The 26,209-nt window shown below is 34.6% G+C and overlaps 1 protein-coding gene across 2 annotated transcripts in view; it reads left to right on the plus strand.

Moving 5' to 3' along the window:
* LOC111047619 (maestro heat-like repeat-containing protein family member 1) overlaps window positions 1-26,209 on the plus strand; it is a 68,570-nt gene that overhangs the window by 33,145 nt on the left and 9,216 nt on the right. For both annotated transcript variants that reach the window (XM_039423320.1, XM_039423321.1), the window contains 10 exons: window positions 5,512-5,795; window positions 8,171-8,446; window positions 9,533-9,720; window positions 11,860-11,996; window positions 13,164-13,339; window positions 18,128-18,255; window positions 20,129-20,228; window positions 21,233-21,401; window positions 23,785-23,920; window positions 25,086-25,251. In XM_039423320.1, the coding sequence (XP_039279254.1) occupies window positions 5,512-5,795; window positions 8,171-8,446; window positions 9,533-9,720; window positions 11,860-11,996; window positions 13,164-13,339; window positions 18,128-18,255; window positions 20,129-20,228; window positions 21,233-21,401; window positions 23,785-23,920; window positions 25,086-25,251 (1,760 nt within the window). The remainder of the gene's footprint in view (window positions 1-5,511; window positions 5,796-8,170; window positions 8,447-9,532; window positions 9,721-11,859; window positions 11,997-13,163; window positions 13,340-18,127; window positions 18,256-20,128; window positions 20,229-21,232; window positions 21,402-23,784; window positions 23,921-25,085; window positions 25,252-26,209) is intronic.

Raw genomic sequence — 26,209 nt, forward strand, 5'->3', positions numbered from 1 at the left:
TCAAGTTCATATCACCAATGATTACAACATTACGTTGATTTTTTAGAGATTTCAAATGATTATCCAGACTAGTTATAAAGTTATTTATAGATAATGAAGGAGAACGGTACAAAGCGATTACTGTGAGGTCATAACCATCAATATTGCAACTGATACTCAGAGGATTCACATTATCAATCATAAGTTCCTTTAAATTGAAAACTACCGATTCATGTATAAAAATACACAGACCATCACTTTTTGAGAATTTAGATGCAGCATAAACATTATTATAGCCTGGTAAATTAAAATCAAATTCAGAATCGTCACAAATCCAAGTTTCAGTTAAAACGATTAAGGGGCATGTCTAGGAAGGCTGTTCAAAAAGTGTAGTACTAGGTAATTTACATGATGAGATGGGGAGCGGAGTGGAAAAGCATGCTGGCCCACAAACATCGGTCTTCATAGCTCTACTCTCTCTCAATCGATGCGCTCTCTCACACATCAGTCTTCTCTTTCTAGAGAAAGAAGTTCATTACTTCAGTAGCACCACTATCACAATTGACACGCGCACTCACTCTCACATCAGTCTCTCTTCCTAGAAAAGTCCATTATTATTATTATTATCACTGCATTGTCTACTCATTCTGCGGCTGTTCTAACATGACTGATCTGCTTTTGAGTAGCCTGGCTATAGATGTATTCTATTGCTTCAACAGTGTTATCAAAGAACACTTCATTTGACTAATTCTTCTAAATCGACATACAAGTTCATTAATATATGAGTGCACTATCCATATATATAAGCGAAATGGCACTCACTGACTGACTTACTCACTCACTCACTCACTCACTCACTCACTCACTCACTCACTCACTCGCAGAACTAAAAATCTACCGGACCAAAAACGTTAAAATATTGGTAGGTATGTTCAGTTGGCCCTTTAGAGGCTCACTAAGAAATCTATTGGCGATATTTTAACTCTAAGGGTGGTTTTTAAGGGTTTAAAGTTCGAATTTTAGCATGTATATTCTTCTTATTCCAATATCTTAAAATTATAATTGAAATGTCCATACCATATGTTAATATAGAACTATAATCTAGAGAGAGTACCTCTTCGAAACAGTTTTCTGGGTAGATGACACAAGCTGATTTGTAAACTTTCAGGAGAGCAATTTGAAAGTTTGGCATAGCTGCAAAAATTATCTATCATATTTTTTCTTACCCATTTTACACTAATATAATCAGCTGATCATTGACTATTTGAATATAAATATCAAGGAATAAAACATTTATTCAAATTGAGGATTGAATTTATTTAATTGAGGATTTTTGCTAGTGATGTCAGAGATATCATGTTTTGCCATCTGCCAAATGTTTCAAATCACAATGTAACAGTATAGGAAATATCTTAAAAATCGATATTTAGAAATTTTAATATATTTTTCAACAATTAATTGATATTATATTTACAAGTATTGATCAAGTTAAACAAACTTGAACTGTTTGCAAAGTTGTATGGGTTATGTAGTTCTCAATAGAGGTTATTGATTTTCAGATTTTATAATAGCCTACCAGTACATACACTTATCAAATTTTGCCATCTTTTGATAATTGGATTATAATACAAACCGGTAGAAGAGTGTTGAGATATTTATGTACTTATCAATATTTGTCAACTTGGGGTTGGAAGAAAATGCTCTATCAGGCTTGAGAAAGGCCTATATCTCAGCTATTTAAAGAGATACAACATATTTATTACTAGCAGGTAACCCGTGCTTCGCAAGGGTCTTTCTTAAAACTTGACGTAATGAAATCTAGAAGAATTCAAAATAGGCCTATGTACAGTGAGTCAGTCATTCTATCAGGGCTCGAATAATTTTGAAATTTTAATTAAATAAAACTGGAAGAATATAATTTCTTTATCTAAATAACAACACCTTCATTGAAAGATCTGCATGCGTTTTCATATTGCTGATACAGCATTGATGAAACTGTAGACGTTTATTTAGCATTTGTCTCAAGAATTGTTCTAGCTGAAAATTTAATAATCCATGCCACGTGTAGGCTTAAACATTGCATCAGGAAAACGAAGTTCCAAAACTATGTTTTTTCAGGTAGAAAGCAATATAGAAAGAGATGTACCTTTTTTAATTTCGACCATATGATTTGGTGATTTTTTAATGAAATCGAATGTACCATTAATGAAATTTAAACATTCATTCTGAAAAATCTAAAAAGAAAATTAAAATTTGGGATTCCAGGTGCACGAGATTGATACTTTTAAAATCTATGTGCAAAATTTGGAAATCTAAATCATTCCCGTTTTCCGGTATGCAATCCACAAGTTGACATGTTTTGATGCGAACAAACGAACACATGAACAAACAAAACCCTACTCTCTCTTATTATATAGATGGTACCATCTTATAGATCTAATTTTTCTGAACACAACCATATGCATAACTCAATATGTTCAAAAATGTGACTTATCAACTTGTGTCATCTACCCACAGAGTTGTTCTGGTAACTAAATTAAAAATTTTGTCACATTTGGCATTAAGTTGAGTTGACTTTGTTAGGTTGGCACCAAGTTTAAGATTGAAATGCATTTATCCAGGACCTCCTAAATACCAATTTATCAAGTACCTCCTAAATACCTATTTAGGAGGTCCTGATTTATCGCGGAAAAATTGATTAGGTACTGCTACTTCAATCAGAGCTATTCCTGGGAATATTATATTACTACTAGCCGTCAGGCTCGCTTCGCTCGCCATATCCGTCTAGCCCTGGACCCCCGACTGGATTGTCCAAGAATGAGATCAGCAGGCTCGCTTCGCTTGCCTGCATTTTTCATTTGAGCATTTTTATCATATGTTACGACGATCCAGTCGGGGGTACAGACTAAATGTCTGGCTAAACGGATATGGCGAGCGAAGCGAGCCTGACGACCAGTATTATATAGATACAGTAAGTGCTGAAGGCTGTTAATAAAATGGTTCATGCATAGACAAATAAAAATCATGATTCTTCATTCTTGAGATTTAAATATATTTATTTTGATTCTAGATAGGAATTAATTTTTCCAGTAATAATATTGTTTGGAGTACATGATCAAATATTTCAATGTATTTATGTATATTATCAGGGAAAATCACAAACAAAAAATGATTCCAATAATATAATAAATCAAATCAAATTGGTTTTTATTATCCATGATAACATGAAACAGCTGTTATATAGCTAAGGTGAACGTTATATTTTCGAGCTCAAAATTTAAGTGGTTTTATTCTCTATTTTGTGAATTTAACGTTTTTTTTACAAAAGTTTTACTATCAATCTATCAAAATTTAAAATTGTTTGTTTTATTCTAATCTATACTCTCAGATTGTGATTTGGTGTAGAAAATTGAAATGGACATAACCTATGTATAATATTTGCACAATTTGAAACTGAATTAGGAAATTGAAAAAGTTTTGGGCAATAGCCTGTTTTTTCTTTCCCGATCATTATATTGTTTGTGGTAATCAAATAAATAAATAATTAACAGGGCACAAAAATTCAAATCATACAACAAAGCTAAATATTATAACGCTACAATGATTCATAAGCATAGTTTTATTCAGAAGCAAAGTACTTGTGACTGTATTAGCACGATTCAGAACTGGGCTAATATGGTAGCAAATATTACGAGAAGTACCTAATTCCTGATTCACCAAAACAAGTGCAGATCACCATGTACAACGGCCTGTAAACAACTGAACAATGGACAGTTGATAACTGTCTATTTTTCTATTTTATAAACAATCGAATTCATTTCTGGTCAATTATGAATTTAATAGAATCTACCCACTACCTCCGTAAACAAAGCCTTAGTGCATTTGTGTAACGCAGCACAGGTAGGGCTTCTACACCAATAAAAAATTCGTTGATTTCAGCTGATCTATACAGCTAGAGTTTCTATGGTCTAGGAGCCCTACCTGTGCTGACGTCACACGACGGCTTTGCTGACGGAGGTAGTGATCTACCACGCAGGCGCCAGCAGGCGCCTAAACCCAAAAAAATATGATTCATATAAGCATAATTTTATTCAGAAGCAAAGTATTTGTGATTCTGCACGATTCAGAAAACATTCCAAGAAGATCGTCAGTCGTTACAATATTGACCCTATTTGAAACCCCCCCTCACTACAATGACAAGGACGCAGTCTGCGCAATCTCCCTCCCCCCCAACGTTACCACTCCTGGACAATGACAATGTACAGTGTCATACTGTACATTAGTTTTTGCATTTCACCTTTCTTCCAATTGAATACTTGTACCCTATTACTACTTCAAAGAAAGTAAATGTAAATGAAAAAAAGTGAACAGAGAATTGGCTTATCTTGGAAATCTTGCAGTATACTAAAAGTATTTTTTATTGCAGAAATTTTCGTTGAAGCATGAACTATTATTCATTCATATTATCCAATAACTTACTTTTTCTCGAGAATTTAGGAATGATTGGTTGTTTTCTAATTACAGTATAAGAAAAAAACATGTAAAACTTGATCTCTCCAAAACTAAATTTTCCCGGGTAGTATCATGTAAAGTTCTTGAGTTGAATTTGAATTGCCATGCATGGCCCAACATGGATAATAAAGAATTCGATGAGAGAAGAATGAACCATGTCTCCAAAATAGCTGTACAAATAGAATATAGTACAGATTTCATGTGATATTGAAATGAAATGGGAATAAATAATAATATGGATGTCAAACTACTGTATAAGCATATAGAATAATAGAGCATATTATATGAATATAGTATGTAACATAAAACACAATAGCGCAGACAAGAAGACGGGCAATATCTCATTGAACAAAAACAATCAATTGTTTCGACGCCGAAAACCAGTTTTCCGGTTCTCCGGTGTGAGTGTGTGTACTCACAATCATAGCAGTTGGGACTGTGTTAGTGAGTTCGACCACACTTTTTCGAAAGGCTAGTAGGGAATTGAAGCTTTCTCGATATAGAGTTCTTTGCAGGTACTTCGTTCTAGCGTGTTTCGGACGCTATTTCCAACCGATAATCATGAAAATGGTACCAAACTGTTCAGAAAGATTTGGACATCTGGCGCCGTACCGCCAAATTTTGATATCACTGATCAATTTTTTCCTATTGAACGTCAAACTTTGCCAAATTTTCTCCAAGTTCATCGAATTATAAAGTCATTTTATAGTTGGAAAATTGGAATTTGGCGGTACGGCGCCAGATGTCCAAATCTTTCTGAACAATTTGGTACCATTTTCATGATTATCGGTTGGAAAATAGCGTCCGAAACACGCTAGAACGAAGTGTCTGTTTCAGCCCTTTTTCTGAATTATAACATTGCTCTTAAGTCAAATTTTATTTGGATATCTGATGAAAAATTGTACATATTTTGCCCATAAAAAATTTCCTGAGGTCAGTCCGGTTACTTATTATACAGACCCTGTATACCCTGAAAATATCTTGTAATGAGTGAATGTGAAATGTTTGAATTGGTTGCAGTGTCGGAATGGTCGGAAGACGAGTGGGACTCTCTGCTGCTGGAGTTTGTGGCGTCGACGTTCAAGAGCATCGATGACGCAGCCTGGATGTCCAAGATGGCCGACCAGCTGACCGGGCAGCTCAAACTGCTGACTCAGCACTCGCAGCACTCTGTGGACGAGCGGGCCACCGTGCTCAAGTGTCTCGCTCTCTTTCTCTGCAACGTGCCCGACAAAGAGATGGCCAGCTCCAATATCGATGTCATCTTCTCGCCGCTCAAGAGTTTCAGTCTCACCGATTCCAAGGTAAAACCATAGAGAAAAGATAGCATAAGAAGATATCCCATGGTGTTGTGTATCAAGTTGACATGATACTGTATCATGTGTGGTGATACTGTATCATTTATTGAGATACCATAGAGAAAAGAAAGTATAAGAAGATATCCCCTGGTATAGGTCGTTTATGTTCCAAATGTTTCAAGCCTATTTTTGTAACTCAAGCCGATTACTGTCGACTACGTTATTACTGTTATTGTCTAACTATTGTTACTGTTTCGTTGGGGTGAGAGTGTGAGAACGGCACAGTATGAGAGACTACCAGCGTCACATAGCTTCACGAAAAAACTACTACGACTATCGGCTTGAGTTGAAATTGAAAATTGAAACATTGACGCCCTATACTAAGGAATATCTTTTTGTGCTATCTTTTATCTATGGTAAAACATTGTTGGTTTTACTTTGAACTGTTAGGCTCAGTTGCACATGCATATGTTGGTAATGCAACATACATCCCGAACTTCTCTGTGGAAATGAGGTGGTGCACCGTCATGCTAAACAATTAAAAGGGTACTTGTTCAGCATGACCGTACACCTGCTTATTTCTACGGAGAAGTTCGGGATGTTCTAGACAATTTCTTTTAACTTAGCTGGATTGGCCGTCAGGGCCAATTGCGTGGCCACCTCGCTCACCGGATTTAACACCGATGGATTTTTTCCTGTGGGGTTTCATTACGGATAAAATTTATGTTCCGTCTCTAACAGACAATCTTAATGACCTCCGAAATCGGATCACAATCAGATCGCTGCGGTTGCACGAGTTACGCCTGATATGCTGGTACGAGTGTGGCAAGTAATCGATTATCGGTGGGATGTATGTTGCATTACCAACGGCTGTCACATCGAACTAAAATAACACCCACACCTTAAACTTGAAGTGTTTTGTAACAAAATGACACCTTTCTGAATTCTGTAAGTAATTTCAATAAATATTTATGTGCTTTCAAAGTTGTAGTCCTTTTATACTCACCCTGTACTTTGGATGAGTTTCATAACAGAGCTGCTCAACTATATGTGATTGACTACGTTTTCTTTTAATGGTGAAGTGATAGTAGATCTACTCAACTCGAGTTGGTGTGTAATAATAATAAATATCGGGGCACCGAGCTTCGCTCGTTATTTATTTATTGACTTTTGATAAACCAAACACAATTCTTTAAAATGATTGAGGAAGTACTAACAGCACAGCCCTAAACTGTTTCTTTCCCGAATTTTGATTTATACACTATAAATAGTCCAGAAAGTAGGTTATGTTCCATACACTTGAATTCAGGTTCAATTTTCTGTTCAGACATTTGAAAACAAAAAAATTATAATTTAGATTATATACAAACCAAATTAAATAACAAAATAACACTTACTAATCACTTGAAATTGTCAAATAATGATCAACTTTGAAAATTATTATATACTCTAGTTCAGGAGGATTATCATGTCATGTCAACAAATCAGATTATGTTGATCAAATCGATTAAATTGTCTAGCTAGATAAAATTTCTCGCTGATTGATTATATGATTACACAGCTGGAAATAATTCTGTCTTTCTCCCACACAGACACACACATCTTCTGTTATCGAGAGACGACGAAATTATCATCTGTTTTCAAAGGATGAATTATCCTTTTAATGTCGTTCAGCGAGTTTTCCAAAGAACGAGACCTAGTGCAATCGAATCTTTATATCATAAACCTAATATGTTCTAAATTTCGTGAAAATCGTTAGAGCCGTTTTCGAGATCCGTAAAACATAAATAACCAGATATAAAAATAACCTGATGTAAAAATAACCAGATATATACAGAAATTGCTTGCTTAATATAATAGGATAATAATAATTTCTCTGATTTCCAATGAATTGCAACCAGAGGAGTTTATTGACCAAACATATACATAATTGTTATATTATACATACAAAATTGCTAATACTAAACTTAGTTCTAATATTATGATACCCCACTATAATAATATGTGTCGGGGTGATCATAATATTCTTTTCTAAAACATGTATAAAAATGTAATTAGTAATTTTAGTTATTAAAGGTAGAATAAAGGTGTAACTGTTTATTTAATTTATTTATTTTATTATGTTTTTACCTATAAATGTTGACCCATCCATCCTCTATCTATTTTTTTATATTTCAGAATATGATTAAAACTGACTAACCAACTTTTATGAACATTCATTGGAAAGCACACAAATTGAATGATTCATTTATTGCTGCTACAAATATGTGTAGAAGCAACAGTTTGTGTTTTTAAAAGTTTCCAAGAGGTTCTCATCAGAGTATAGATATTTCCAAAGCAATTGTCAGATCAGTGATCCATATCCATATGTGTTGTTGTAGGCATGCGCGCAAGCGACAGGAATAGTGTCGCGCGTGCACCTGGAGCTGGTGCTGGCGCGACTGGAGTCGCTGGCGGCCAGCGAGCTGAACAAGCGCTCGTCGCGACTACTCGGCCTGATGAAGGACGCGCGCACCGACGCACAGGTGGAGTGCGCGCGCATCACACTGTTGCGTTGCTACGCGCAGGTGGCCGCGCACGCCGAGCCGGCACGCTTCCTCGCGCGGTGCGAGCCCACCATCATGCAGTGGCTCATCAAGCAGCTCAACTACGCCAAGGTAAAGCGGCGCTTACATCAGTCAAGTATACTTAAATCAAATGGAGAGATTATAGAACAAATAAAAAAATGCAATTGCCGTGGAAATGACGTGACATATGATGTGGATGAAGATGTTCACAATACGTTTTTGAAATTTCAGAGAATATGTGAAATATATACAGAAATCTAAAAAAAATAAACAAGGCAGGAAACACTATTGCGATTCCATCTCTTATCTATGGAAGTGAGAGTTTGATTTACACACGAAAAGTAGACAGCAAAATACAACCAGCTGAAATGAGATTTTCAAGGAGTGTTTTGGCTTCACCAGGGCAGATAGAATCAGAAATAATTAAATAAGAACGGCTTTGTAACACCAGTACACGAGAGAATCACATAAAATAGAGAAAACTGGTGCAGTCATTTGAATAGGATGCCTTCATGAAGAATTCCTGAATCAGTAATTTAATATCAACAGTATTTTCTCATTGGTCATTTCTAATTGACCGAAATGAGGTCCAAGATTCAAGTCGACAGTTTTGCATTTCTCTTTATGTATTCATGTTTATATGTTCCACATTTACAGCGGAACGCGGCAATAGATTTTCATGAATTGCGCGTTGGAGTATATGTATAAGGTTTTTTGAAATTTTGAATTTGAATGATAATATAAAAGGTAAAGGAATTTTCCTCTATAGTCCAATATTACTGTAAACATCAAATTAAAGAATTTATTATTAATGATTAATAATCTGTCGTGTGGATTATTAATTGCATGTAATGACGCATGCAATTAATAACTCAATGTAGCTTAGCGTTTTCTCTCCACCTTTCTCTGTTTTCAACTCGGGCCAGTGTGTCTTGCAGGAAATTAGCTATTTGATGATAGTAGTTAATTGCAACAGATGATTAGCATTGTCGATACACCAAACCAACAGCCAAATCAGCCATTAGCTGTTTTCACACCGATATCTCACGACAAGACAGGATAGAATTTGCTCTAATTAGAGTTGGTCAGTATTAGAGGGTTATAACTGCGTGAGGTGTACTACTTGTAATAGTTTGTCGTACTATATTTTATATTCAGTTTTGCTTTGTGTTGTAGGAGGGTCACGCACGTGATGCGGCCCTGCAGATGCTGTGCAGCATAGCCGATGCATTGGACCGCAACAAAGATGTCTACAAAGAGCAGCTGAAGAGCAGGGGCGATCTGCTCAACATTCTGCACAACAGGATCGACAGCAACCCCTCGCCCCCCGACTCACTCCTGCTCAGAGCCACTGCGTCCCTAGTGTATCCTTTCACTATCTCCATCTTATTTATTCACAAAGGAAACTCTCTAGAAGTATTTCAAGCCTATAGTGAGGTCCACGTTGTAGTGACAGTATTTGATTAACATTGGTGTTGCTATCCTTGTCTATCATTCGACAAAGCAGGTATCACTATCCTTTTCTAGCTCCGCAACGATTCCAAATCTGTTTTTGACAATGTAAAAATATAATTTATTAGACAGAGAATCGGCAACGCTGTTCTTCTATCTTTATCCACTGCCATTATTCCGTGGACCTCACTATAGGTGATGATGATTGATGATGATGATGGAAACTTGAGAAGTATTTTAAGCCTAGCTGATAATGAGGGGACGAATGATAATACAAACGCTTTCATTTATAACGATTTCATGAATGCAGAGAAGAGATAAAGGTTATGTAATATGTGTCACATCTTCAAAGATTTACGGTCCTAAATAAACAATAAACAAATTTTCAATTAAAAATTAATCACTCTTAATGTTCAAATTTAACATGATCAAAAATAAACTATTAGTCATAATATTATACCACAATTCAAATTTAAAATCAACTGTTAGACATAAAAAGAACAATTTTGAGATTCAATAGAGATATAAATACAAAATATGCATAGAATAGTGATCTATCATAATTTTTACAAGTATAATAATTCAACTATTTCTCACGTGATTAAGGCCCGGTTGCACAAAAGCCGGTTAAATTTTAACCGTGGTTAATTTCACGAGAACCAACCAGAGAAGGCTTTTTCAAAAATTAGGCTTCTCTGTACTGTGAGTTAAATATTATTTCCTACATTAATAGATTTTCAAAATGTCAAAATACAACACGTTTATTTTTGCTTGAGTTATATAAGTTGAAACTTGTGTGCTTGTCTAGATTTTCGACGATTGAATTTGAGGTATAAGAGAAGCCTTAATTTTATTAGAGCAAGTATTCCATATCATATACACAATGAAATAAAAACACTCCACTTATATGGGCTACTTTTGTAAAAATTAATAAAAACAATATAAAAACTTCTAGTACCCTTTATTATTAAAAACTTTTAAATATTTCAACGACTAGTTTCGACCATAACTTAGGACATTTTCAACTTGAAGTAGAGAAATGTAGTACCCTTTATTATTAAAAATTTTAAAATATTTCAACGACTAGTCTCGACCATAACTTGGGTCATTTTCAAGTTGAAAATTAAAAACTTTAAAATATTTTTAATAATAAAGGGTACTACAAGTTTTTATATTGTTTTTATTAATTTACACAATGAAATCTATCACTGTTAATTTCAATCAATATTCCTCACTTATTGATGTATCAAAACAAATAAAAAATTATGTCTTAAAAAACAAGTTGAGACTTGAACCGTCATACGACCAAATATTGGCGTTGCCAGATTGTAAGCTATTGTGTCTCTTTTAAATCTCTTATTAACTAGTAAAGAATACAAACAATACATTCAATCTGACAACGCTGCTTAGGGCTATATTCTAACTATTCGTTCAACGCTAAACGATACGTTGCATTTATTGCATTTATCATAATGTGTTTCATACGGGGTTTAAACGAACAGCTGACATTTCTCCGTTTAAGCCGAGTATCTGCATACGGGCCTAAGGCAGTGTTGCTAATCAGCTTTTTCTATGGGTAAAATTATAGTGAAGCGGCGAAGGTAGCTTTAAGCTTGAGAGTTTTGAAAGTAATGCATGTATTCAAATGGTGGCGCACATAGTGTTCTGTCACATCGAAAAACATGTGTTATTCTTAACATTATGAAACTTGGAGCCACCTTCGCCAATACACTAGGTTTTCATCAAATAAAATAATACTTCATTCATCATTGCAATCCTACAATGTAAATAGTTTCATGATTAAAACAAAGAATAATTTACTATAATCAATTGAGAAATTGTTAAAATGAGTACGGGCAGTTGGAATTGTTCTTAAAACTCACCCAATCACGTGCTTACAGTTGTATTACAGTCAAATATCTTTTACATTTCTAGTCTTAGTAGAACTTTTGTTTAATGGTAAAAATATTTAAAGAAATACTATTTTTTTACAATAATGTTATTCATGATCACTTAATGTATTCACATACTTTTCCTTAATGGATGAGTAGTAAACTCCCCCCACCACTTGGATCGGAAGCCAGAAGCAAACTTCTCAAATCGGCTTTTGACAAGGTCCTACCGGCAGACTGCGGATCCAACCCCGACGAAAGGGTGTTACTCACTCAGCACACTGTTCTATATCTAGGTGAGAATCTGTTTCATTCACTTTTATTTGAGCTTTCATTAGTTATAATTTTGAATGGGAATTGGAGTGTTCTCGAAGTTATAGTTTACCTCGTAGTAGTTATAGAGTAGTGTTAATAGTTATAGTGTTATTTCTCTCCCTATAGAGAAATCCACGTTTTAATGACAGTATTTAATTAACATTGGTTCTGCTAACCTTGTCTATCATTGACAGATTGATAATATTTGTCAATGATTAAAATAATAAATCTTCATAATTGAGATAAATATTTTGTTAATTAATTATTATTCTACAACCGATCTGGCAACGGATTGCGCTATCTGCTTTTTTGAATGATAGACAAGGATAGCAATACCAATGTTAATCATATACTGTCATTATAACGTGGACTTCACTATAAAATCATCATCAAATACTATTCATTTTAACAGAACAAACTTTTGTCCAAAAATGTCCTTATAAATATATTTTTACAGAATAATTATAGATTTCAGATGTTTGCAATATTATTGATTACAGCACAAAAAACTGTTTGGCTGTACAATTCATTGAATCCTATTCTAGATAAATTCTCTGATAATAGGCATATGCGCACTTTTAGTGAGAAATATTATCCAGATCTTGAATTCTAGATGTTAAAATAATTTTGCAGAGCACAAATACTTTGGTTGAATTTTTCTTTTCCTTAGGCTTTTATTATTGTTATTTTTCTTATTCTTACTACCTACTCTTATTTATTTTTCAGTAATTCAATTTTATATTTATAATGTTTGCTCATGACTATTGTATTATTATTTTCTACTTTCTTCTTAATCAATTAGTTCTGTATTCCTAACCAATCAATTTTCAATGAGGCTGGTTTTGGCACAGAGCTGTAAGCCTCTATATGTTGTAATTACCGCTACTGATGTAATTTATACTTGCTTATATTCGTACGGGATAGGAAATTATGTTTGACGCATCATTACGTCTGATCTACTGGACTGATTAACTTGAAATTTTGCATATAGATTCTTAATTAACCGAGGATGGTTATAGGCCTATTTTCAATCATTCTAGATTTCATTACGTCAAGTCTCCAGTTTGTCACGTTTTAAAATAGACCCTTGCGGAGCATGGGTTACCTGCTAGTAAATAAATAAATTACTGATGATAGTTTTGTGTCAGGCAAACTAGTGGAGGAAGTGCTACTGTCGTCGGTGACTCCGGCTAACCTGGATGACATAGCCTGCCTGCTGGAGCCATGGCTGGTGCAGGCCAACATCCAGCAGAGGATAGCCGCGGTCACCACCCTCAAGACGGCCCTCTTCACCTATCTGCACAACATGCGCTTCACCTACGATGTGAGTCCATTACTAGATCAAATCAAAGTCCATTTATCGCCTATTATTATTTTATAAGGCCTATTTTATTTAACTACTAGAATTATAACAAGTATAGACTACGTCATAAAAGAGCACATACATTTTTTTAATATCTAAACAATTTTATATACAGGGTGTTCTGAAAAAGGTGCCCATAAGTCAGGGCGTGATTCCTCACATCAAAAGAAGAAAAAAAGCTGTAATTAACATAGGTCCGAAAATGCTTGGTTCCCAAGTTATACAGGGTGGAAGATTTCGTCTGAATTTCTGTACCCCTGCTGAAATTAAGCCCTAAGGTTATTTTTTGGCTGTTAATTAAGATGTACAATTTAGCGTACTTTATGTAAAATGAGCTGAGAAATTGAATAAAACCGTTTCCAGGCACAGCAACGGTAATTTTTAAGATATGTGACGAAATACGCGAAACTTGGTCCCGAAAACAAGTTCCTTTAAGGTTTGTAGCAGATTTACTATGTTAAATGTGCAATAAACACAAAATATTTTTTTACAATAATGTTATTCATGATCACTTAATGTATTCACATACTTTCCTTAATGGATGAGTAGTAAACTCCCCCCACCACTTGGATCGGAAGCCAGAAGCAAACTTCTCAAATCGGCTTTTGACAAGGTCCTACCGGCAGACTGCGGATCCAACCCCGACGAAAGGGTGTTACTCACTCAGCACACTGTTCTATATCTAGGTGAGAATCTGTTTCATTCACTTTTATTTGAGCTTTCATTAGTTATAATTTTGAATGGGAATTGGAGTGTTCTCGAAGTTATAGTTTACCTCGTAGTAGTTATAGAGTAGTGTTAATAGTTATAGTGTTATTTCTCTCCCTATAGAGAAATCCACGTTTTAATGACAGTATTTAATTAACATTGGTTCTGCTAACCTTGTCTATCATTGACAGATTGATAATATTTGTCAATGATTAAAATAATAAATCTTCATAATTGAGATAAAATATTTTGTTAATTAATTATTATTCTACAACCGATCTGGCAACGGATTGCGCTATCTGCTTTTTTGAATGATAGACAAGGATAGCAATACCAATGTTAATCATATACTGTCATTATAACGTGGACTTCACTATAAAATCATCATCAAATACTATTCATTTTAACAGAACAAACTTTTGTCCAAAAATGTCCTTATAAATATATTTTTACAGAATAATAATAGATTTAGATGTTTGCAATATTATTGATTACAGCACAAAAAACTGTTTGGCTGTACAATTCATTGAATCCTATTCTAGATAAATTCTCTGATAATAGGCATATGCGCACTTTTAGTGAGAAATATTATCCAGATCTTGAATTCTAGATGTTAAAATAATTTTGCAGAGCACAAATACTTTGGTTGAATTTTTCTTTTCCTTAGGCTTTTATTATTGTTATTTTTCTTATTCTTACTACCTACTCTTATTTATTTTTCAGTAATTCAATTTTATATTTATAATGTTTGCTCATGACTATTGTATTATTATTTTCTACTTTCTTCTTAATCAATTAGTTCTTTATTCCTAACCAATCAATTTTCAATGAGGCTTGTTTTGGCACAGAGCTGTAAGCCTCTATATGTTGTAATTACCGCTACTGATGTAATTTATACTTGCTTATATTCGTACGGGATAGGAAAATTATGTTTGACGCATCATTACGTCTGATCTACTGGACTGATTAACTTGAAATTTTGCATATAGATTCTTAATTAACCGAGGATGGTTATAGGCCTATTTTCAATCATTCTAGATTTCATTACGTCAAGTCTCCAGTTTGTCACGTTTTAAAATAGACCCTTGCGGAGCATGGGTTACCTGCTAGTAAATAAATAAATTACTGATGATAGTTTTGTGTCAGGCAAACTAGTGGAGGAAGTGCTACTGTCGTCGGTGACTCCGGCTAACCTGGATGACATAGCCTGCCTGCTGGAGCCATGGCTGGTGCAGGCCAACATCCAGCAGAGGATAGCCGCGGTCACCACCCTCAAGACGGCCCTCTTCACCTATCTGCACAACATGCGCTTCACCTACGATGTGAGTCCATTACTAGATCAAATCAAAGTCCATTTATCGCCAACTACTAGAATTATAACAAGTATAGACTACGTCATAAAAGAGCACATACATTTTTTTAATATCTAAACAATTTTATATACAGGGTGTTCTGAAAAAGGTGCCCATAAGTCAGGGCGTGATTCCTCACATCAAAAGAAGAAAAAAAGCTGTAATTAACATAGGTCCGAAAATGCTTGGTTCCCAAGTTATACAGGGTGGAAGATTTCGTCTGAATTTCTGTACCCCTGCTGAAATTAAGCCCTAAGGTTATTTTTTGGCTGTTAATTAAGATGTACAATTTAGCGTACTTTATGTAAAATGAGCTGAGAAATTGAATAAAACCGTTTCCAGGCACAGCAACGGTAATTTTTAAGATATGTGACGAAATACGCGAAACTTGGTCCCGAAAACAAGTTCCTTTAAGGTTTGTAGCAGATTTACTATGTTAAATGTGCAATAAACACAAAATATTTTTTTACAGAACTTGTAGAAAATTTAATTTCGAAGAGAAATATATAATATAAGTCTGTAATAGAAAAACGCAACCTTAAAAAAATCCTTAATTACATTCAAAACTGATGAAAAGTAGAGAGCTTAACAGATTTTGTCTATTTTTTCAGAACGCTCTGTATATCACAACTTGAATATGATTCATGTTGAAGCTGAAGAGTATTCATTGCTGTTGTAAAAACAATTTGTTATTAAAAAATCCTTACTCAAAATCTCTAACAGATAAGTTTCTAATGCTAATTGGCAATTTATTATAAAATCTAATTCATCAAATCAAATATTTTTTATTGCCATTAGCAAAAATACTTCTATCGACAACGACAATGTAACTAGACTCTTAATGAATAAAAAATCTTACGAATTATGCATACTCACTGGGGATTTTACTCAGAATTGTAATGCAGCTTTTTTGTGACTTTACAATTTTGATCTTCTATCTTGGATCCTTCATTTGAATGTATAAGGGCCAAGCCCCATGAAACGTTTTTGCACCGGCGGCGGACGAGTCGGTAGGCAGGAAGCTCTGCGATTGGCTGATCATCAGCTGATTGGGTTAGCGTTCGGGAATCAGCTGATAATTAGCCGATTGGAGAGTTTCCTGCTCTGCCGACTCGTCCCACTACCACCTAGATTTTGTAAACTTAGGTAGTAATTAGTAATGCTCGTCCGCCGCCGGTGAAAAACTTCTAAAAATGTGCCTTGGACCTTGGTTATTACTTTCCTTGCCCTATTACCATAGGTAAGGAAAGTATTGCTTTCCGAAAAAAATTAAGGTACCCCAATTTCTAAATTTTTATACGTTTTAAGGTCCCCTGAGTCCAAAAAAGTGGTTTTTGGGTATTGGTCTGTGTGTGTGTGTGTGTGTGTGTGTGTGTGTGTGTATGTGTGTGTGTGTGTGTGTGTGTGTGTGTCTCATCTCCCAATGAACGGAATGACTTGAAATTTGGAACTTAAGGTCCTTCCCCTATAAGGATCCGACACGAACAATTTCGATCAAATGCAATTCAAGATGGCGGCTAAAATAGCGATAATGTTGTCAAAAACAAGGTTTTTCGCGATTTTCTCAAAAACGGCTCCAATGATTTTGATCAAATTTATATCGAAATTATCATTGATAAGCTATATCAACTGCCACAAGTCCCATATCTGTAAAAATTTCAGGAGCTCTGCCCCATCTATGCAAAGTTCGATTTTAGTTTTCCAATTATCAGGTCTCAGATATAATTTAAACGAAAAATTTCGAGTGGAAAAAATTGAGCATGGAAATCTCTTCAATTAATGTCCAGTAACATTTTCACCTAAAATTGAAAATAAGCTTGAAATTTGAGAAAATGTAATTATTCAATTGCAAACTTTTGACAACTGTTGATTCTATTAAATCATTCACTATTAAGAAATAGCAGATCTCGGTTGTATCCAGCGTTATTGAACTGTCACCAGCTGGCTCAGATCTTTGACTTAGATGCGCGTTTACACTAGCGTCAGGTAATCAATTTTCATAACGGCAAGGAAAGTTGTGTGAGTGCGCCACACCAGATTTTTTTTATCATTCGATACATGTTTCAATACGTTCAAAACAAAATCTATTCATTTGAGAAAGTTATATCAAACCGTTATATTCACACTTGAAAATACTGGTAACTCAAATCAAGCAAAAATCATAATATAGATATGACTGGGCGAGAGCAACATACTGTAAGTATTTTTAAAATCGAATCTATCAAGTTTCAAAATATTTAAAAGTATTGAAAATATGAAGAAATGTTACAATGAGTGTTTTACAAACATTAACAATATTAATGTCGGAAATCGTATTATTTGATTAATCTTCTCATTTATCTTCATTTATTCTTATTTGATTATCTTCATATTTAAAACAAAAGCTATTGAAGGTCAATAACGATTATCAGCTCTTGATTTCACATTTTGTACTGTAGTAAGTTTTGAAAGCTTCCCGTTCATTACTTAAGCAAAATTTAATTAGGATTGGTCAATTATCAAGTCTATGTTGTATAGATAATAACGGAGGTAGTTAATAATTGAGTGATCTACTAGTGATATTTTAACTAGTACTGAGGTAGCTAATAACTGAGTAATTTACTAGTAAACTAGTAGCTAGTAAAATAATCTGAAAACTGAGATCAGAATGATTATTCTCCGACTAATATAATTGATTTGATGTTCTTAGGCACCAAGCAAGTTCGCGCAGTCTGGTCAAATGCTGGGAAAAATAGTCGTAAGATGCATGGACCAGGAAGTTGAAGTGAGAAAGCTGGCTCTGCACTGTGCCCGTCTCATTCTGTTGATCACTGCAAAGTAGGTACAGTGACTGTACTATAATTTCTGCAAAATAATATAGTTTCAATCATCCCCAATAGTTTTTGTAACTACAGTTTCAACTATCCCCTATACATTTCAAATATCCCCAATTTTCAATTATTGATTCTCATTCAACTTACTGTAAAAACTGCCGAAATTATTGTAAATGGATCTGCAAAAATAATCACATCAGAAAGTGAGAAATCCTTTCAAATGAGACAGAAGCTTGGTCAAACGTCAAGCACAATTTGATTCAGATCAACTTCTGATGATTGGCGAACAAGGATCATTGTGTTACAATTTAAACTTTATTGAATTTTCTTGTTTTATGGTTCAGTTTAACGACCAATCATCGGTTTTCTCCCTCGTCCATTCAAGAATACCAAGGTACAATATTTTTCAGTCGAAAGCAGATCAAGTACAAACGTCATACATCACCATAATTGAAAAATACTGAATAATTTGTCAACTCTAGTCCTGTAATTAAATTAATAAAAGTGGAATTGACAAATGAACCAGTGTTTTACAGTTGAAATATAATTTATTAATCATTTAAAAACGATAAAAGTATATGGGTAATGAAATAACTACAAAGTCAATGTTTATTATAGAGAATTTTGTGAGTGTGGCGCTGTTCAAACAATAAGACACATTGTAGAAGAGTGCAAAAGAACAGCTTATAAGGGCAGACTGGATGACTTCCTGGTAGCTACGCCAGATGCAGTGGCATATTTAAATCGACTAGATATATTCTACCTATATATATAAAAGCGAAATGGCACTCGCTCACTGACTGACTGACTCACTCACTCACTCACCCAAAATCTGCGTTTTCCATAGTTTTTTAGCGTTTTCTCAGCTTTATCAAGAACAAATGAACAGTAAATGTTCAAATTTAGAACAGAAGCTCAGCTAGGGTGTAATAATGTTGTGTTGGAAGGAATTTGCAATAACGTCAAAGATACGCCCAAAATTAGCGTTTTGCCAGCGTTTTTTTTTCTTTTTGCTTTTTCTCATATTCATCGAGAACAAATAAACAGAAATTGTTCAAATTTAGTACAGAAGCTAAGCTAGGGTGTAATAATGTTGTGTTAGAAGGTATTTGAAATAACGCCAAAGATACGCCCAGAATCTGCGTTTTTTGCGCTTTCTCAGCTTCATCGAGAACAAATGAACAGAAAATGTTCAAATTTACTACAGAAGCTCAGCTGGGGTGTAATAATGTTGTGTTAGAAGGAATTTGAAATAACGCCAAAGATACGCCCAAAATTAGCGGTTTTTTGCGTTTTCTCAGTTCTTTCATCAAGTAATAGACAGAAAATGTTCAAATTTGGTACAGAGGTTTTGCTAGGTTCTAGAAAATTTGTGATGAGGTGACTTTAATATTTCATTAAAGATACGCTCAAAATCAGCGTTTTCCAACGTTTTTCTCAGCTTTTCTGCGTTTTCTCAGTACTTTGACTTTCTGATGGAATGAAGCATGCCCAAATGAAAAATGCAGGCGAGCGAAGCGTGCCCGCTGATCTCATTTTTAACGATCCAGTCGGGGGTCCAGGGGGCGGAGCCCCCTGACTAGACGGATATGGCGAGCGAAGCGAGCCTGACGGCTAGTATGTATATAAATTTAAAAAATATATTTTTTTGTGTTACACCTTTTTTAAAACTTTTGATTAAGATGACTTAATTGTTGATATGTGTGACTTGTATTAGATAACGTAAAGATTTGTGTCGTAGCGCCAAATAAATAGAGAATATACCTATTGTTTCTAGTGTTCATTCAAGGAATCTCAGGATTTATTGAAAATGAATTCCTAGTATTGGAGACGACACGAGACGTTAACTTGAAGTTATAAAAAAAAATGCTTTTCAGATATGAAGGCTTGGCAGCTGGATCCGATTGCGATATAGAAGAGAAGTTTCAGAGCATAGCTGCACCTGATGGCAAGAAAATTTCTGAAGAGTTGGCTCAAGTAAGTCTCAATAAGTATGACATTTTCATTAATTCTCATTGAGATCTAGTGCCGGTTGCACAAAAGCTGGTTAAATTTTAATCATGATTAATTCTGAGAACCAATCAGTGAAGCCGTCTTTTCAAAAACGTCTTCACTGATTGGTTCCCGTGAAATTAATCACGATTAAAGTTTAACCGGCTTTTGTGCAACCGGGCCCTAGAGAAGTTTCATGTTGAATAAAAAGAGTAGATGTTGTCCAACAACAGATTTATTAAAATCGAGATACCGGTTTCGATTGTTACACCATTATCAATCTATGGTAAACTAAAACATGCATTATTTAAAGTTTAATGTATTGATAATTATTTTTATTTGAGATGAGTTTATCCCTTGATACGTTTAACTTGATTGCTATAATAAATATAATAATAATATTTCGTCTCCACAGGCGAAATTGTGTTCCAGTCCATTTTTAGCGTTCATATAACAAATGAAAGAGACGTCACTTTGAAACTATTGAAAACAATCATTGTCATAATATGTTTAGCTTTTTTAAAATGTCCAATGTTCAACTCTAGTAGTATAAGAACCAAATGCACAGTATTTTAAATCTAATCTAGGATTGTATGAAGATATTTTTGCATTGATTGATGTGTTACATTCCGAGTTTGAACCTAACGTTAAACTGAGTTTAGACGGAGCATTTATGGCATATATTATGGTATGTATGCTTCCGCTTCCGCTTTGTTATTGAAAACTCAATTTTGTATGTTTGACAAGTCAGTTATTGAGGATTTTCTGAGAGTTATAAATGTAATTCTCAACTCATTAGAGAATTGAAGTTAATTTAGGGGACAAGAAAGAACTCTCAAGTTAAGAGTTTCATCTGGATCAAATCTATCATTTTACTTGAAATTCGCAAATAAATTGTAATTATTATGAAAACACAAATTGAAATTTTCAACCACTTTTACAACTGTAATTGTAATTATTACCGTTCTTTGTTTGAATACTTTTCGCAGATAGTTGCTGCCAAGCTGCCACATTTTCAGCTGAATCATTTCACAGTGAGCTTGTTGGATGGGCTGACCGACCATGAGTATTGCACCGCCTTGGGCGTGGCCGAATTCCTGGTCAGTTTCCTCAGAAGGAAAGGCGGCGAACTGTATCATCATATTAGTGAAATAATTGGTGAGTTGATATGCTTCCTCACTCTTTTAAATTCATTTATTGGTGTGTTCTGCGCTATCTCCTATTAGTTGACCGAGCGAAGTGAGGTCTAAGATTCAAGTCGACGGTTTGGCATTTCTCTTAATGTTTAAATGTTTTTATGTTGCGCATTTACGGCGAAACGCAGTAATAGATTTTCATGAAATTTGACAGGTATGTTCGTTTTTAAATTGCGCGTCGACGTATATACAAGGTTTTTGGAAATTTTGCATTTCAAGGATAATATAAAAGGAAAAAGGAGCCTCCTTCATACGCCAATATTAAAGTAGAAATCAGACTATAGAATATTATTCATCATAAATCAGCTGACAAGTGATTACACCGAGATGTGTGGAGAAGCCAGTCTATTGCTGTATTTCCATAAGGTCTATAGTTTCAATCAGGTACTTGTGGATGAGAATACTGCGTGAGGTCTACTGTTCACAGAACTACTAGTAATTATTATTCTAACATATTTTCAGAATTATGATTAGTTGAATAGAATGCATCGATGGAAAGTCGATGATATATTTTCCATATGTTGAGTTAATAAACTTTTTGATCTTTGATATTATATCCTGTTGGGATGGTGAGGTTGACTTGAAACTGTCATTATTCTCCATAAACAACACCAATGCTTCTCATTCAGCGAATGCTGACCGTTTGAAGTGAATCTCACCATAGTAAAGACCACGAGACAATGAATTCGTGCATCCTTAACGCTCAACTCTAAAAGAAGGCCTCTAAAAGAAAATATCGACCATATCAGAACCCTAGTATACTATTTAGGAAATGAGATAATTCCATTGATCAGGTTCAATATCGGGGGACCGAGCTTCGTTCTAGAGTACAAAAGCATAACAGTTTTATAACTAAAGAGGAAATTATAATATATTTATAGTTAATAGAATTATTTATACTATGTTTGCTACAATATGTGTTAATTTACCATTTACTATTGTACACTAATAGCATCTAGTTACTATTTTGGACTTTTTAGATACCAAATTCAGCCCAACATTCACAACTATATGATAAAGTTTTCACTTGAGAATTACTTCTAATTCTACTATCCAAAAAAGGAATGTTATTCATACATTATGAACACTAAAAATATTCATTGCTAATAATACTATGTCTAATCACTTCATAAACAAAATACCTACTTCACATGCAAAGCCAACCAACAGCTGTGTGCATATGCTAAAAAAGTTTTAGTGTTGAAGAATTAAAAGGCGAATTTAACTATTTGATGAATTTGGAAACATCATGAAAATATGTTTTTATTTTGAATATGATTATTATTTTTTATTAATTATAATTAATTTCACCTTTCAAACCTTCAAGGTTTCTTCTTCTTTTAGGTCGTGTTTATATTTTACAGTTTGGATATACGTCAGCTTGTGAATTTCGGAGATGAGATATTTTGATTTTCCACAGACGCACTCGCTCACTAATTTTCATATCCAAAAACGACGAAAATCTCAGCTGTTTTTCGAAGGATGAATTATCCTTTTAATGTCCTTCAGCGAGTTTTCCCAGGGATGGTCCCTAGTGCAATTGAATTTTTATATCATAAACCTGCTATGTTCCAAATTTCGTGAAAATCGTTAGAGCCGTTTTCGATATCCGTTGGACATACATAACCAGATAACCAGATAATCATATAACCATACTGTATACAGAAATTGCTCGCTTAATATAATAGGATATGAAATCTTTTACTGAGAGTCACTCCAATGTGTCAGTATTCACCATAAACAACACCAATGCTTCCCATGCAACTAATGCTGACAGCTTGAAGTGAATCTCTCTGTAAAAAATACTGATAAGTGCAAAATGATTGGAAGTCTTCTTATTCCTGGGCCGGCCTGGTCCTAATCTCTGATATTATGAATGATTATTCATGTTCTCAGTAGATTGAATTGAGCTTCTTCTTCGCTATTTCTCTCACACAATAAGCTTACAGGCTGTCTGGCTTCTGTAAAATCTGGCAGCACTTTACTCCCGTGCAATGCTGCATTCTTAGGGCATGATCACATTGAATGCGTATACGTGCAAGTGCACGTCAGGTCATATATGACCCGAAATATTGATGCGCCATTGAAACACGTTGTGACTTGTCTGTAGCTGCTCATACGGAACGCAACCAGCAAGTGCATGAGTTCAGTGTGAATGTTCCCATTGCTCTTTTCATAGTTTGTTTCTAATCTGCGTGCTAGGTCATGCATAGCCAAGCGTGCACTTACACATATACTCATCCAATGTGATCACACCCTAAGGTTTGCACAGACTGAAGAACCAGTCTAAGCAGAGACCTCTTGTATCAATGATGTTCATTTGAATTAATTGATGTTAATTGCAGATGGTATCCTGTACCAGATAGGACAAGTGAATAGCAACATAAAGGCGATCGCGGTGAACGCTGTTTTGGAGCTGGCAAAGCATCATCCAAAGGGCGTCATCTCGACGCTTCTAAGTCAAGCCTTGCCCTTCAGTCAGTGAGTATCTCTTCATGACAATCGAAACTCTTACTAAAAATTCTCAAAATTGAAAAAGCTTTATACCTTTAGCTACCAACAAATTATTTATTCTATCAAAATAAAATGTAGAAAGGTCCAACCTGATTGATAAAGGCGACTCAGTTGCCGAATTATCTCCTGTTATACAAGTATAAATATGCAACTTTAAAGGTTGTTTTTTCTTTCTATTTGTGATGTATATTCTATATGATTAATATAATCTGAATGTGAAAAAATATATATCACAGGGCATTTTATTTTTCAGTAGTTCAAGAATATAACTTTCTAAAAATCGTCCAGTGTCTGATCAACCAATGTTTCTCAGACTCTGACTACATAACCTGAATCTCACTATAGAACGAGGATCACGCTATAGTTATACTTTATTTTTCAAGAACTTTGTTGCCGATCGGGCAATGTCATTTGTAATAAAAAATATCAAACTCAATACATAGACCATAACGTTGTTCATTCGAGAGGTCAATGACAGCCATCCACCACTACAGTTATCTATTCATATAAGCACATACACTGGTTGTTACAATATTGGCTAAAACAAAAACTGGTCATTTCTATAATTGATGCTCGTTGCAGCACATAAATTCAGGTTTGGTTTGGCTTTATTGAGAAAAATATATATTTATTCCATTGTATATGTTAGGAAAAAAGTATTTGAATGAGGTTTTGTTTTGTAAATTGTATTGTATTATGGCAAATTTGAGTTACACTATAAACATAGATGTAGTGGAGTTTCTCCATATTAAGATTAAATAAAAAAGATTATGCCAATTTGTCATTTCAAATTATGTGGGACTGACAACCTTTCTTTCATTTCACTTTGATGAAGAATTTGATTTTGTTTCTCTCCTGAATGTTGTTTGTTAACTTTAATTGATGTTTCAATCAATGATGTTTTGATAAAACAAAAACTGATCTGATTTGATTTGTAAATCATTTACCATAATACGAGCAATGATGATTGATGTTTACATCAATATTATCTATTAATATAAGCACACACTATGACACTGTTTGGCTAAATCAAAACCGTATCTCTCTTGCATTTTGGTTGTTAACTTTCTTCGATGTTTCGCCTACTTCGATCTATTGTTGATGATTGTGAAAAGCAATTGCAATTCTGTAGGGGCGTGTGCCAGTGCTGGAGAATCCTGGCCAACGACTTGAGCCTGGCCGCAGACGTGTTGGACAAGTTTCTGCGGCTGGGATCGACGACACCGTTGACAGAGGACGACACGGCTCGCAGTCCCAACTCCTCCCGGCCCCCAATAGCCACCTTGCTACCGCTGGCCGTAAGCTATTCTCACTCATTATTTGTTTTTTGGGTGCTATCTCACAGTCTGTCTGTCGGTTATGCACAGACACCTGATTTCAGCTTCTGACTTATTTACTTATACAGAGTATAAACTATGAAGCTCTATTGATTCACATATAGTTACAAATTGCGGATTAAAAAATCAAAACAATATTCCATGAGCGAGTTCTCCAGCCTGGGGTACTCACTAGTAATCTTGACTTACAAAATTCTATTGTTCTATTGCAATGCTCTATTCTATTGATCTTCTCAATGTTGCTATTGACAACTAGTTCTCATTATTTTGATTTTCACCAACACAGTATTATTTTTGAAATTTTGAAGAACTATTTTCGGTTGCACGTATGTCAATTAAACTTTATTATTTATTTCACAAGAGAGCACATCATTTAAAATGATCGGGAGAAAAAATAAGGATCCCTTAAATTTTCAGTTCAAAAATATTTTTACAAACCTTTTACTATTCACTTCATTTTTCTCGTTCGCACAGGCATGTTTTTTTCAGTAGGGAAGCAACCTTGACCTTGCAACCAACACAGTACCAAACAAATCCGTCATAGAACTATTCTATTTTACTATAAACAGCCATGGGTAAATTCACAAGGGTAAATTCAGGTTATGTGAATTCACCCATCACTGTTTATAGTATAATAGAAGAGCTTCATGACGGATTTGTTTGGCACTGTGTTGGTTTATATAAACCATATTATACAAACTGGAACTTGATTTAATGTAGGCTGAATACCAAGAGAAACAATAATTAGAAAAGCCGATGACCTCTTTAATTAGCGGTTAATCACGGTTGAAAGTGGACGTAACCAAGGTCATTTCTCTAGCCTTAGACTAGAAAAATCTGTTCATGCAAGTGCCTAGCAAGTAGACTTGGATGAAAACTGATTGGAGATATAATAGAATCTATGAGGTTGGAACTTAAA

This window comes from Nilaparvata lugens, chromosome 3, assembly GCF_014356525.2.
Source record: "Nilaparvata lugens isolate BPH chromosome 3, ASM1435652v1, whole genome shotgun sequence".
Classification (NCBI taxonomy): Eukaryota; Metazoa; Arthropoda; class Insecta; order Hemiptera; family Delphacidae; genus Nilaparvata; species Nilaparvata lugens.